The sequence below is a fragment of the Capsicum annuum genome, chromosome 5 (genome assembly GCF_002878395.1).
Source record: "Capsicum annuum cultivar UCD-10X-F1 chromosome 5, UCD10Xv1.1, whole genome shotgun sequence".
NCBI classification, from domain to species: domain Eukaryota; kingdom Viridiplantae; phylum Streptophyta; class Magnoliopsida; order Solanales; family Solanaceae; genus Capsicum; species Capsicum annuum.
The window spans coordinates 219,458,585-219,470,047 of NC_061115.1; the positions used below are offsets into that span (position 1 = coordinate 219,458,585).

Below are 11,463 nucleotides of genomic sequence, written 5' to 3' on the forward strand. Positions count from 1 at the left end.
TCATGTCAGTACACAAAGGGTGACAAAAATACGTTAAAATTGAGTTCTGGGGGTAATAGGACCCCTCTGAAATTGAAGTGTGTCGTAACAAGTTTGGTCATAGTTCGAGAGGGTACTAGATGCTTATCTCATTATTATTTTTTATAACTTCAGCACACAGTGTTGGAGTTCCGCGTTTTGGTACGTGGAACTCCACCGGCATAATACATAAGCATGTCCTTTAACTTGGCGCTCGCCAGCTTGCATCTTTGTGTTCCAACTTTGGATGTGCATAAATAGACACTTAAGCTAGTACTATAAAAATGAACAAGTAAATATGCTAGTCCTACGTGGCACAATACATATAGGACGCCACTTAAGACGCAATATTGCCACCTAAGCATCACTTTGGACACATGTGTCTACTTGATCAACTTTACACAAGTTTAAATGTCTAGTCGTGCACATCCAAAGTTGGAGGACATAAATGTCAGCTTAGGCCAAAAAGGACACGTTTATATATTATGCCAACTCCATCACAATGTGCTAGAGTTCGAAAATTTCATCGAGTCTCAAGCTCCATGAATGGTTCAAACTAATAAGTGTTCGCGTAAAAGTTTCTAAAGTTTTCTCGTATTTTAATTAAAGGTACTTTTATAAAAGGGCACTATGAGCGGTGTCCGGGGAAGGGCCCACCACAAGGGTGTATTGTATGCAACCTTACTTTGCATTTCTGTCAGAGACGGTTAGGATTGAATTAAAGGTACTTTTATCATCAAAATAAAATGCCCCCCCACCCCCACCCCCAACCCTCTTTAAAATGCAGGGTAAAACTTAATAAACGGTCCAAAAAAGAAATATTTGTCAATTTTCTCGTCAAATATTAGTCCATGAAAATATAACTCGTCTAGACTTGAATGGGTTGGGCTAGTATATACTCATTAACATATCAATTTGGACATAGTCCAAGTTAGACCATCTAAAAGTTTGGATCAATCTCATCAAGAAACCTAGCAAAACATAGAAGCATAAGTTTTGTTTTAGTATAGTCTGTTAAGCATCCAGTACCCCCGAACTATGGCCAAAGTTGCTACGACACGCTTCAACTTCACAGGGGTCCTATTACCCCCTAACTCAATTTTAGCGTATTTTTGTCACCCTTTTGTGCTGATGTGACACCTTTATTACATAAAATGGGACCCAAGTTAAAGGTGTCACGTCAGCTTAAAAGGTTGACAAAAGGTGCCACGTCAGATAAAAAGATAGACAAAAATATGCTAAAATTTAGTTCAGGGGTAATAGGACCGCCGTGAAGTTGGAGCGTGTCATAGCAAATTTGGTCATAGTTCAGGGCTACTAGATGCTTTACTCAGAACAAAATAATGTAAAAAATATTTTAAGTCGAACGTGGGTTTTAACCCGTATAAATGTAGCACAACCCGCCCATTTGACACCCCATGTGGCACTTACAAAGTAAATTTATACATCAAAATTCAATACATCATATGTATGACACAAGAATGAACTATGACTAACATACAAGAAAATAAATTGTATGATGATCTACGTCGCTCGAACTCTTCAAAAATGTCATAGAAAGTACATGTTCGACAACATTTTTGGAGAGTCTGAGCACCATAGAGAGGATACCGGCCAACAACAACTATTTTCTCCACGTAACTTATGTACATTTGTTGTAAAGTTGTGCGGACTCTTCACTTCTGATGTTGCATCCATGTCGGATTCTCCACAAATACACTACTTTTGAAGAGTCCGAGCGACATAGCTGATTTACGTGTACACTAAACTTTGTATTGTCTGCAAGTTCACTTTATCTCCTTTGGAAATTCAAGAACTTAATGGCATAGGCAAAAACAAAGCAGAATAGAACAACCCAAGCAACATGAGCAACAGCAACAAATCCCAAAAAGTCATACTCAAATCCCATATATTCTTGTAAAAATAGCTTTAACGGTATTTCGCCAATGCCTGGTACCTCAACGCTGTCGTTCCTGTCACCTACTTGAGATGTTATGAGACCGTATATCGTCCATGATATTGGTGAACCCCAGTAATACCACCTCCACCATATCGGAATTTGCTGCAGAAGCAAACATTTTTATGTATCAGGTGCAGATATATGTAAGTATTCTGCTTATTTTGATGTGACGATGACATGAATCGAGCTCAACTTGTTGGGTTGCGAGGCACAGATGTTTTTGTTGTGCCTCATTCGCGACTAAAATGTGTGCATTCGCATAGTACTTACATACACTGATGATGTAAAGAGATTTACACTGGCAGCGTATTTACGCTTGCTGTAGGAGGTAACGTGCCTTAGTTTCTAGGTTGCTAATTCCACTCCCTGAGGAGGATTCGGTGTATAGAATTTAAACTCGTTATGGTATTGTAGGAGTTATTGTACTTACCGGTCTAGGGATAAGGAAACCAGAGAACAAGTTCCATAACGTGAGGAAGAATGTCATGATGATGGCCGCGATCGGGTAGCTTGGAGTGAGTGCTACAAGCATCATTCCGTACATTGTGAAGTAGACGAAGCACATGAAAACGAAGAAATAGAACCAAAAGAATTTAGCAGCTGTCCATTGGAAACCGATCATCGAGTACAGAAGGAGGGTATAAATAAAAGTCTGGATCGCGACATAGATAGTCTCTACGGCCACCTGGAGAGAGAAAAAAGGGAACATTTAGTTCTTTCGATGATGAATTGATTCTAAAAGTAAAACGTTTACAAGTTGTGTTCTGTTTGGTGCTTCCTTTACCTGAGCAAATGCATAAGGCAGCGCAGAATACATTCCGGCTGCTCTTTCTCGATAAAAGACTGTTCTTTCTACTGACACAACGGACTGCACAGCTGAAGTATTTGTTCCACCAAGGAACATAGCAGCAGCATACATAGCTCCAAGTAGATTCAATAGGTCTTGTAGTTTGTACCTATTATCATGATTTTCCCGTCAGTTTAAACGAACGAGGGTTTCCATGAAACGAGGCCTAGTTGATTGTTCGTCGATTGAAATAGATATGCAAGACGATGACTTACATTTTGCTCCCTTTATCCCAAAAGATGATTCCGAATATAATTCCTATAATTGCTGTCATGAAAAATCTTATGGCATTATATTGCGGATGCCTCCAGTACGATAAGTGTTGTTTCCAAAAGCAAGCCTTGCATTGATCAATAAACGGTAGGGAGTATTTCGTAGGAAAATGAAGATCTTGGGACCCTGGTGCTGGAACACTTAATTGTTTGATAAGTTCTTGATTTCTCCTGCGGAAGTTGAGTTTTAAACGACAGTGAGTTAGTAACACAGTACTGAAAGTAAAACGAAAAGGACTATACGATCTTCTTATTACCTATATAGATCCGAGTTGGCGTAAATGTCTCCAAAGTCCACCTTAAGTTGAGCTTCAACTGCTGGAGTGGTGATATCCAGCATCCAAGTAGCCGGATTACTTCCTTCTTTTATTGTCAAAACCCCTGGAACAGACTGGAAAAAAGCGTTTTTTAGTTATCGATTTATCAATACAGTATCACTTCGACAACTTGGAAGATTTTGGATGAGATGATACTCACTTGAAAATACTCTATCAATAGGCAAGAATGATGTCCGAGCGATCCAGCATAAGCGACTTGTCCTCCTCTTTTCATTAACAACAGCTGCAAAGGTAGTCATTCGCATGAGAAGAATAGTGGCAGCACAAGAAATGCATATTTATGAAAGTTATACTCCCTCCGTTCTATTTTATGTGAAGATGTTTAACTGAGGATGCAGTTTAATAAAGAAAGAAAGACGTATTGGAACTTATGATCATAAACTTGACATTTCCATGGATATTAAAGCATGTCGTGGAGAGTAAACTGAGCACAATTATAGAGAACTATCGTTCTTTTTGGAATAGACTGAAAGAAACGAGTGTTGCATAAAATAGAACCGAGGGAGTATAAGCCAATATTTCGATCCTTACCTCATCAAAAGCTTCGAAGATGTCTATGCTTGGCTGGTGGATAGTGCAGATGACTGTTCGCCCAGTATCCACTGTATTTCTCACAGTACGCATCACAATCGCTGCAGCTCGGGCATCAAGTCCTGATGTAGGTTCATCCATGAAAATAATAGATGGATTTGCTACAAGTTCCACAGCTATAGTCAGTCGCTTTCGTTGTTCAGTTGACAGACCATCTACCCCCGGCAGGCCAACTAGAAAATTCCTGAGAGGCTTCAACTCGACTAGTTCCATTATTTCCTGGACGAAGTTCTGAACAAAACGACTAAACGAGTTAAGCATATACGGAAGCAAAAGATGACACTTTCGCAGACAAAGGAGACAAGGTGATAGGAGCGAATACCTTCCTAGTTTCCTTTCTGACATCTGGGGAGAGACGCAACCAAGCTGAATATATCAATGACTCGTAAACAGTAACATGTGGAGAATGAATGTCATTCTGTTCACAATAACCGCTTATCCGAGCAAAAGTTGATTGGTTCTTCGGATAACCAGATATGAAGATACTTCCGTCTGTGTAGCCACCAGTTTTTCTTCCTGCTAAGACATCCATCAAAGTAGTCTTCCCAGCTCCACTTACACCAACTAAGGCCGTAAGGACTCCAGGCCTGAATGCACCACTGACATCTCGTAACAATTGGAGACGAGTCTCTTCAATTCCGTGGGCCTTCATTTCCTGACAAGCATACAACAGGATGATGAGTAATAAATTTAAGCATAACGGTATCAGTGCTTAGAACCCGATGAATGTTTCTTACTGCTGGCATATCGACATAGTAATTGACATGGTTAAATGCAAGCGACAATGGCTGGAACGGAAGCACCATTCCTCTTTTTTTGGCTGCTTTTTCGTCAATCCTTGAATTATTCTTTACAGCCATATCTATACCTGCAATGATCATTCAGTTTTGTGAGATTCTTTAGAAACGGAAAGTTAGGACAATAAAACGACAGGGAAAAATGTATATTTATATGATTGTCAAACCTTCAAACATTGCGGTGGTAGATGCTGAACTCTTTGCTGTTGCTTCTTTGGGATTACGGTTTCTTTGCTCCTCATCCATAATTACAGATTTAGAATCAGCAAGTGCTGCATTTCGTTTACAAGAATGGATGAGAGAGCAAAAAATAAGTTTCCAAGGTTTTAAATAGAAGACAGAATCTCTATCTTACGGTTTAAGTAAGTTAGCGCCAAGATGAAGCAGAAGTTGAAGAGAAAGGAGAAGGCAAATAGTGCGACGACACTTATCCAGAACATATACTCATCTAAATACATGCTCCTTGACTTAAGAAGAACCTTGCCCACCGTTTCCTCGGAGAAAGTTGTGTCATTGTTACGCTGAAAAGAAAAAAGGTCGGTATGTAAATGAAATGTTGATGGTAGTCACAGTTCGTGAACAAATGAATGGAATTGTATAGCTTACAGCACTCCATCTTTTGTCCAGAAATTCATTCATGGCTATCGCATTCTGTGCATATGACATGGGAGACGCATAGTAGCCCCATTTCATCCATGGTTCGAGGTCATCTACACAACAAATAAGCAATAGGGTTCACAATATTGGTCATTTATGTGAACGTCGATGAATTTTGGTAATCTACGTAGCTGAACGAGACCTCTGTTATAAAGAAATTTATCAATCCAGAGGGTGTCCTAACGGACCTTTTGCGACAATGAAACCCCCAAGCACAAAGACTACCAGTAGGGCAAATGTACCGATAGTATTTGCAACTACTTGAGTCCTTCCAATTGCAGCTATAAAGCGGAAGAGAGACAATGCCATCTGGTGTAGAGCGAAAAATACCAAGAACTGGCGGAAAAACCTGAAAATTTTCCGAGGTGCAAATGATAGAAGTGTGATATATTAACTCTGACTATATATCATATTTTTTAGTTTCGAGGAGTGAACGATGGGTACATACCTACTTGCAGCAGGAGCAAAGCCGATGGTGTAATACGTAAGGACAATCCATATCAATGATTCCATAAACGAGAGGGGGATTCTTAAAAGCCAAATCGGGAGAGCGAAAGCCCAGGCAGGATAAAATAGAGAATCTCTTTGTTTAAAGAAAACGGGAAGTCTAATAACGATCAGTGCAAGTTCTGCTGTACCGTTAAACATCACATTGATTAGGCTGAAAAACATTGCCCCGTAGAATTTACCTCCGTCTACTATCTGTCCAACTTTCATCTCTGTCCTAAAGAATACCGTAAAGGCTACTAGTGACATGATAGTTATCTGGAATGTCTTAAATATGTATAAGAATGAATTTCGCTTCATCAATAGCCATTCCCTTGATAAACACGCCTTGAAAAGTTTCACGTTGGAGATGCCATATTTTTCTGTGACGAGTGCAGCAGGATGAGCTCTACTTTTGTCATAGACAACTCCTAGTTCATCAAAGAGTTCACGTCCAACACGAAAATTGCCAAAGCGTTCCGCGAATTCAGACACTGTAATGAATCTGTAAAGTTCGCTTTTTCTGAACCAATACTGTTCTTGGTCCATTAGAGAAGTAACCTCTTGGAGAAAGTCAGCAATTCCTTTCCTTTCTGGGCATTTAAATCCAACGCTTTCGAAAAACTCAAGCACGTTCTCACGTGGACCTTGGTAGATAATTTGTCCCTCCGACAGCAAAATAATGTCATCGAAAAGTTCAAAAGTTTCAGGTGCAGGTTGAAGAAGGGATATTATCATAGTTACATCCATGATATGGACCATCTGCCTCATGTATTTGATAATTTGTAACGTTGTAGAGCTGTCGAGGCCCGTTGAGATTTCATCCATAAAGAAAACTTTAGCAGGACCAACCAACATTTCTCCTGTATTCAGTAAGACGTAGATACAAATGTCATAATGTGCATAAGCAAATTCGTTCGACTCAGCCTGAAATTTAAGAATGAAGGAAAGATTTTCGATACATATTAAAACAGCCCTTAGAACTCGTGAAAGATTTTCGACACAGACTAAAGTGCAGTTAGAACACGCCAATACTAACATGCCATAACATTTGTATGGCTCTAAAATCATATCATTACGGATACAGCAAGAGTCTAGAAACCTATCGTCAGCCGCTTCTTCTGTCCACCTGATATACCCCGTCTCATCTGATCACCTACCATTATATCAGCACAGATATCCAGCCCAAGTATCTGCAAATCACCCGAATAATCAAATACCATTTATCCAGTTCTTAGATGCACGGAATTATTACGACTAAATCAGAATCTAAACCTTGAGAACATAGTCTGTGACTAGACTTGATTCTTGGCCGGCAACTGCTGTAGCTTTCATAAATGCATCTATCTCAGGATCTGGTTTGATTCCCAATTCCTTTTCGCGCCTTGACAGTTCAGTGAGGAGCTCATATCTCGTGCCAACTCCTAAACTACGTCCAGCAAAATCCAACGTCTCTCTGACTGTCATCTCTCCGTGATGAAGGTCATGCTGACTAATATAAGCACATGTCCGTTGAGGAATAAACTCCGACAGTTCATGACCGCAATAACTGATTTTTCCAGCAATCTAAATCGACGAACTAGTAATTAGACATACATGATACAATAAACACTTTAAGCCGTTATTTCTGAAAGTTGAAGAATCACATACTCGTTGATCCTTGTCCGGCACACCAGCAAGTGCTTTTAGAAATGTAGTTTTCCCACCTCCCGGAGGCCCAAGAAGTAGTGTCATCCTATAGGATATTTAACGAAAAGGACTTCTCAAAATAAGCAGATTTTAGAAACTTCGCCAAATAGACTGTAGACGGAATGCCCATTACCTTGATGGTTTTACAATTCCACTTACACCACGAAGTATCTTGACGACCCTTTTCTTCGAAGGGACAAGCTTGACTTTTTCAAGAGCCCCCTACGAAATTTGAACATTAAAAAGAAACTTCATTAGGACAACTACTTGTTGCACAGAATGCTCACTCTACAAAGTTGAACCTCGGAATCAATATGGTTGTTGAAAGGAAATGGTACCTCGACAAAGTTGATGGTAGCATTCCACAAAGTAGGTAGTGCTCTAGATCCAACATATGTATCTCCTTCGATGGAAAGATGCTCAAACCGAACTTCAATTTTTGGAATATCAATCGTAACCCTATATAACGCAGAGAAAAAAAACATCAAAACTCCAATTAATACATACATAATTTGCATCATCGGAACAATGTCAAAACATCAAGATTAAGAGACTATTGCAATCACGGATGTTATCTACTGTTCGTTGGTGAAAACCAGGAGACACAAGGTTCAACAGACAGTTATCCGATTCCTGTGTTGGTATATGAGGTAGCAAATACCTGATAAAATAGTCGAGGTGCACACAAACTGACCCCGATACCACCTTTAAACAATAACGAATAGTGAAAAAGAGATTGATATCAAGAAAGATTTACCTATCAGTCCTATCTCTTAGTCTACGAAGAAACCGCTCATTGTCTTCTTCCACAATCCTAAGTACACTTTCCATCAATTCCTTTTTATCTTGCAATCCAAGATTCGTAACATCGACTTGTTGATGAACAATCTTTCCATCATCCAATGTTTGTTTCAAAATTCCTTTCCTCAGTCTATCATATGTTGGTAGTCTCTCAATAGCAGCCCATTTAAGCTCGTCTTCGTCGTCATCTTCCCTTCCACTTATCTGAAAAATATCACCTCCTGGTGCAGTAAAAACTTCGCTAACACTTGCTGAAGCCCAGTTCCTTCTACTTGTTGATCCAAAACTCATTCTTCTGCTCCTACTCGTCGATCGTCGGCTTAGAGACCTTGCGAATTCGTCTTTGCTTATAGTTGCTGACATTTTCACCTTTGGAATCTCCTGCTGTCAATTCAAGATTTTTATGATAACCAGAAAAGATTTAAACTTATCGAATCAAACACCCTATTCATTATTCAGAAATTCACTAAAGGGTAGCCCGGTGCACTAAAGATCCCGCTATGCATGTATGCGAAGGGTCCGGGGAAGGGCCCCACCACTAGGGTGTACTGTACTGTACGCAGCCTTACCTTGCATTTCTACCAGAGGCTGTTTCAAAGGCTTGAACCCATGACCTCCTGGTCACATGGCAGAAACTTTAAATAAAAAATTGATTGTATTTTTTTGGATATATTATATGTCCTGAGTCGGTGGCTATCGGAAACAGCCTTTCTACTTCTTTATCTGAGGTAGTGGCACGGACTGCATACTGCATACACTTTACCCTCCCCAGACCCCCACTTAATCAAGATTTTTCACCAACTTACAATAACAACATCCCTAGTGTAGTTCCGCAAGTGGGGTCCGAGGAGGGTGATGTGTACTCAGCCTTACCCTTAAACCGTGAAGGTAGAGACGTTGTTTCTGATAGAAACTCGGCTTAAGTAGACATTTTCATAATTCAGAAACAAATTCATTGAATCAAATATCCATGTTCATAATTCAAAAGAAAAAAAGCAGCCCGGTGCAATAAAGCTACCACTATGCGCGGTGTCCGGGAGAAGCGCCCCACCACAAGGGTGCATGTTCATAATTCAGAAGCAAATACTAAATGAGAAAAATGAATTTGTTGGAATACATATCAAATAAACTTCTTTTACTTTCTTAATGCTTCCATAAAGTTCCATACATACAAACAATCAACAACAACAACAAAGCCAGTGTAACACAACAAGTGGGGTCTGGGGAGAATAGCGTGTACGCAAATTTTACGCCTACCTTTTGAAGGTAGAAAGACCGTTTTCAAAAGACCCTCGACTCAAGTACAATCCCGATTCCAATTCAAGATTTGTCAAACAACTTGATACCCACAAAAGCTCAGATCGCTGCACTAAGCTCCTGCTATGCACGGAATCCAAAGAAGGACTGAACCGTTATCTATTATACACAGCCTTATCCTGCATTTCTACAATAACATGACACCTAAAGAAGAAGTGTACTTATTCAGAAACAAACTAACTTTAAATGAAGAAAAAAAGTTGAATTTGTTTGTATACACATCAAGAAAGTTGGTTTACTTTTCTTAATGATATCATAAAGTTTAGTGCATAGTTTTCACCTTTATATTGAAAAAAGATAAGTACAAAGGAAGAGTTGACATGCACAAGAAAAAGACAGAAGAATTAACCTAAATAGTCGCCAAATTATTGTGCGCAGTTTTATCTTACATTTTCTGCAAGTCAAATAGTAATCTCGTGGTCACGTGACAATAAGTTTGCCAGTTACGTCAACCTCGCCTTCAAGCAAACTATGTGCAATTTGTCGTAGAATGATAAGTATTTCTTTATTTTCACATTAATATTGAATTCGAATCCCAAAATAGATATCAAACATCATGTGAATAATTTTAAGAAAATATTGTACATGTGAATATACACCTATTATGGAGTTAGGGGCATTTCCTCAAACTAATTTTATTAAAAAAAAAAGTATTAGTAGTAATGATTTCTTAACAAACTTTTCATTACTTTAACATCAACATTTTTTTGACTATAAAAGATGTTAGTTATGACTGGATAAAATGCATAATATAAGATACTTTTTACTTGAATATTACTAGTAGTTATCCATCTCAAATATTTCTCTTTTGCATGTTTCTTAAGAATATATTAATTAAAATAAGTTTTAACTATTTCACCCTTTATCAATATGTGATCAGGAGGTCACGAGTTCAGGCCGTGAAAGTGGCTTCTTGCAAAAATGTAAGGCAAGGTTGCACAATGGTGGAGCCACCTTTGCTCCAAGGGGTTCCGAACCTCCTTCGATGAAAAATTATATTGCTTTTATACTATTTTTACATGATTAAAAATATTTTTTATACATACATAGTCGATGTTGAACCCCCTTCGACTAGTTTGTATATATACTTCTGAACCCTCTCAATGAAAATCCTGGTTCCACAAATGAGATTGCATATGATAAAATTTTGTGATTCGATTTTTTATCAGATCCTGCACATAGAGAAAATGTTAGTGGACCGAGATGCTCTTTTTTATTTCACATTCATTTTATTTGTGTCATTTTTAATAATTAAGGTGCTTGTTATCTTTAATACGTAATTACTAAGAACAAAGAAAACAATAACAATTTTTGTTTTGAACTTCAAAAATACTAAATAATTTAAGATTTGTTTTTTATTAAATACGATAAATAATTTGAAACGAAAAGAATATCGTACTGCTTTTGTATAAGGTGGGGCAAGGGGAATTAATTTCGTCGATCAAAATAAATGCTAACGTTTGAAAAATTAAACTTTCTTGGACCCATGGACTAAAAGTATTGTCTATTAATGTGCTTTTCTCACTACCTTTTGCTTTTATCTCTTTTTTTTCTTCGTCGTATTTGATATTTGTATTGAAATTTTGATTAATTTAAATTTTGTATTATAGGATTTATTTTGACACTGACGTTTATAATAAAGTTTTCTTCATATTCAGGGATCAAACCCCAGACATCTGATTAAGGATAG

At 38.3% G+C, this 11,463-nt stretch overlaps 1 protein-coding gene across 1 annotated transcript; it reads right to left on the bottom strand.

Annotated features, from left to right (window-relative positions):
• Window positions 1-1,359: 1,359 nt before the first annotated feature.
• LOC107871378 (pleiotropic drug resistance protein 2) lies at window positions 1,360-10,027 on the bottom strand. Its single transcript, XM_016718301.2, has 21 exons — window positions 9,714-10,027; window positions 8,413-8,840; window positions 7,994-8,114; window positions 7,789-7,877; window positions 7,617-7,701; window positions 7,242-7,532; window positions 7,069-7,159; window positions 5,929-6,829; window positions 5,669-5,829; window positions 5,430-5,533; window positions 5,179-5,344; window positions 4,991-5,095; window positions 4,764-4,894; window positions 4,349-4,681; window positions 3,967-4,257; window positions 3,575-3,658; window positions 3,355-3,488; window positions 3,041-3,268; window positions 2,763-2,934; window positions 2,409-2,663; window positions 1,360-2,080 (listed from the first exon to the last, which is right to left on the bottom strand). The coding sequence occupies exons 2-21, from the start codon at window positions 8,817-8,819 to the stop codon at window positions 1,811-1,813; spliced, it is 4,419 nt and encodes a 1,472-aa protein (XP_016573787.2). The 5' UTR covers window positions 8,820-8,840; window positions 9,714-10,027; the 3' UTR covers window positions 1,360-1,810.
• Window positions 10,028-11,463: the final 1,436 nt, after the last annotated feature.

What these genes read in the sequence shown, in the direction of transcription:
- LOC107871378 (XM_016718301.2), bottom strand. Translation starts at nt 8,819, where the DNA reads ATGTCAGCAACTATAAGCAAAGACGAATTCGCAAGGTCTCTAAGCCGA. An exon ending in GGAATTGTAAAACCATCAAG is followed by an intron (nt 7,702 to 7,788) that starts GTAATGGGCATT and finishes AATATCCTATAG; the next exon opens with GATGACACTACTTCTTGGGC. An exon ending in TGGGATAAAGGGAGCAAAAT is followed by an intron (nt 2,935 to 3,040) that starts GTAAGTCATCGT and finishes TCATGATAATAG; the next exon opens with GTACAAACTACAAGACCTAT.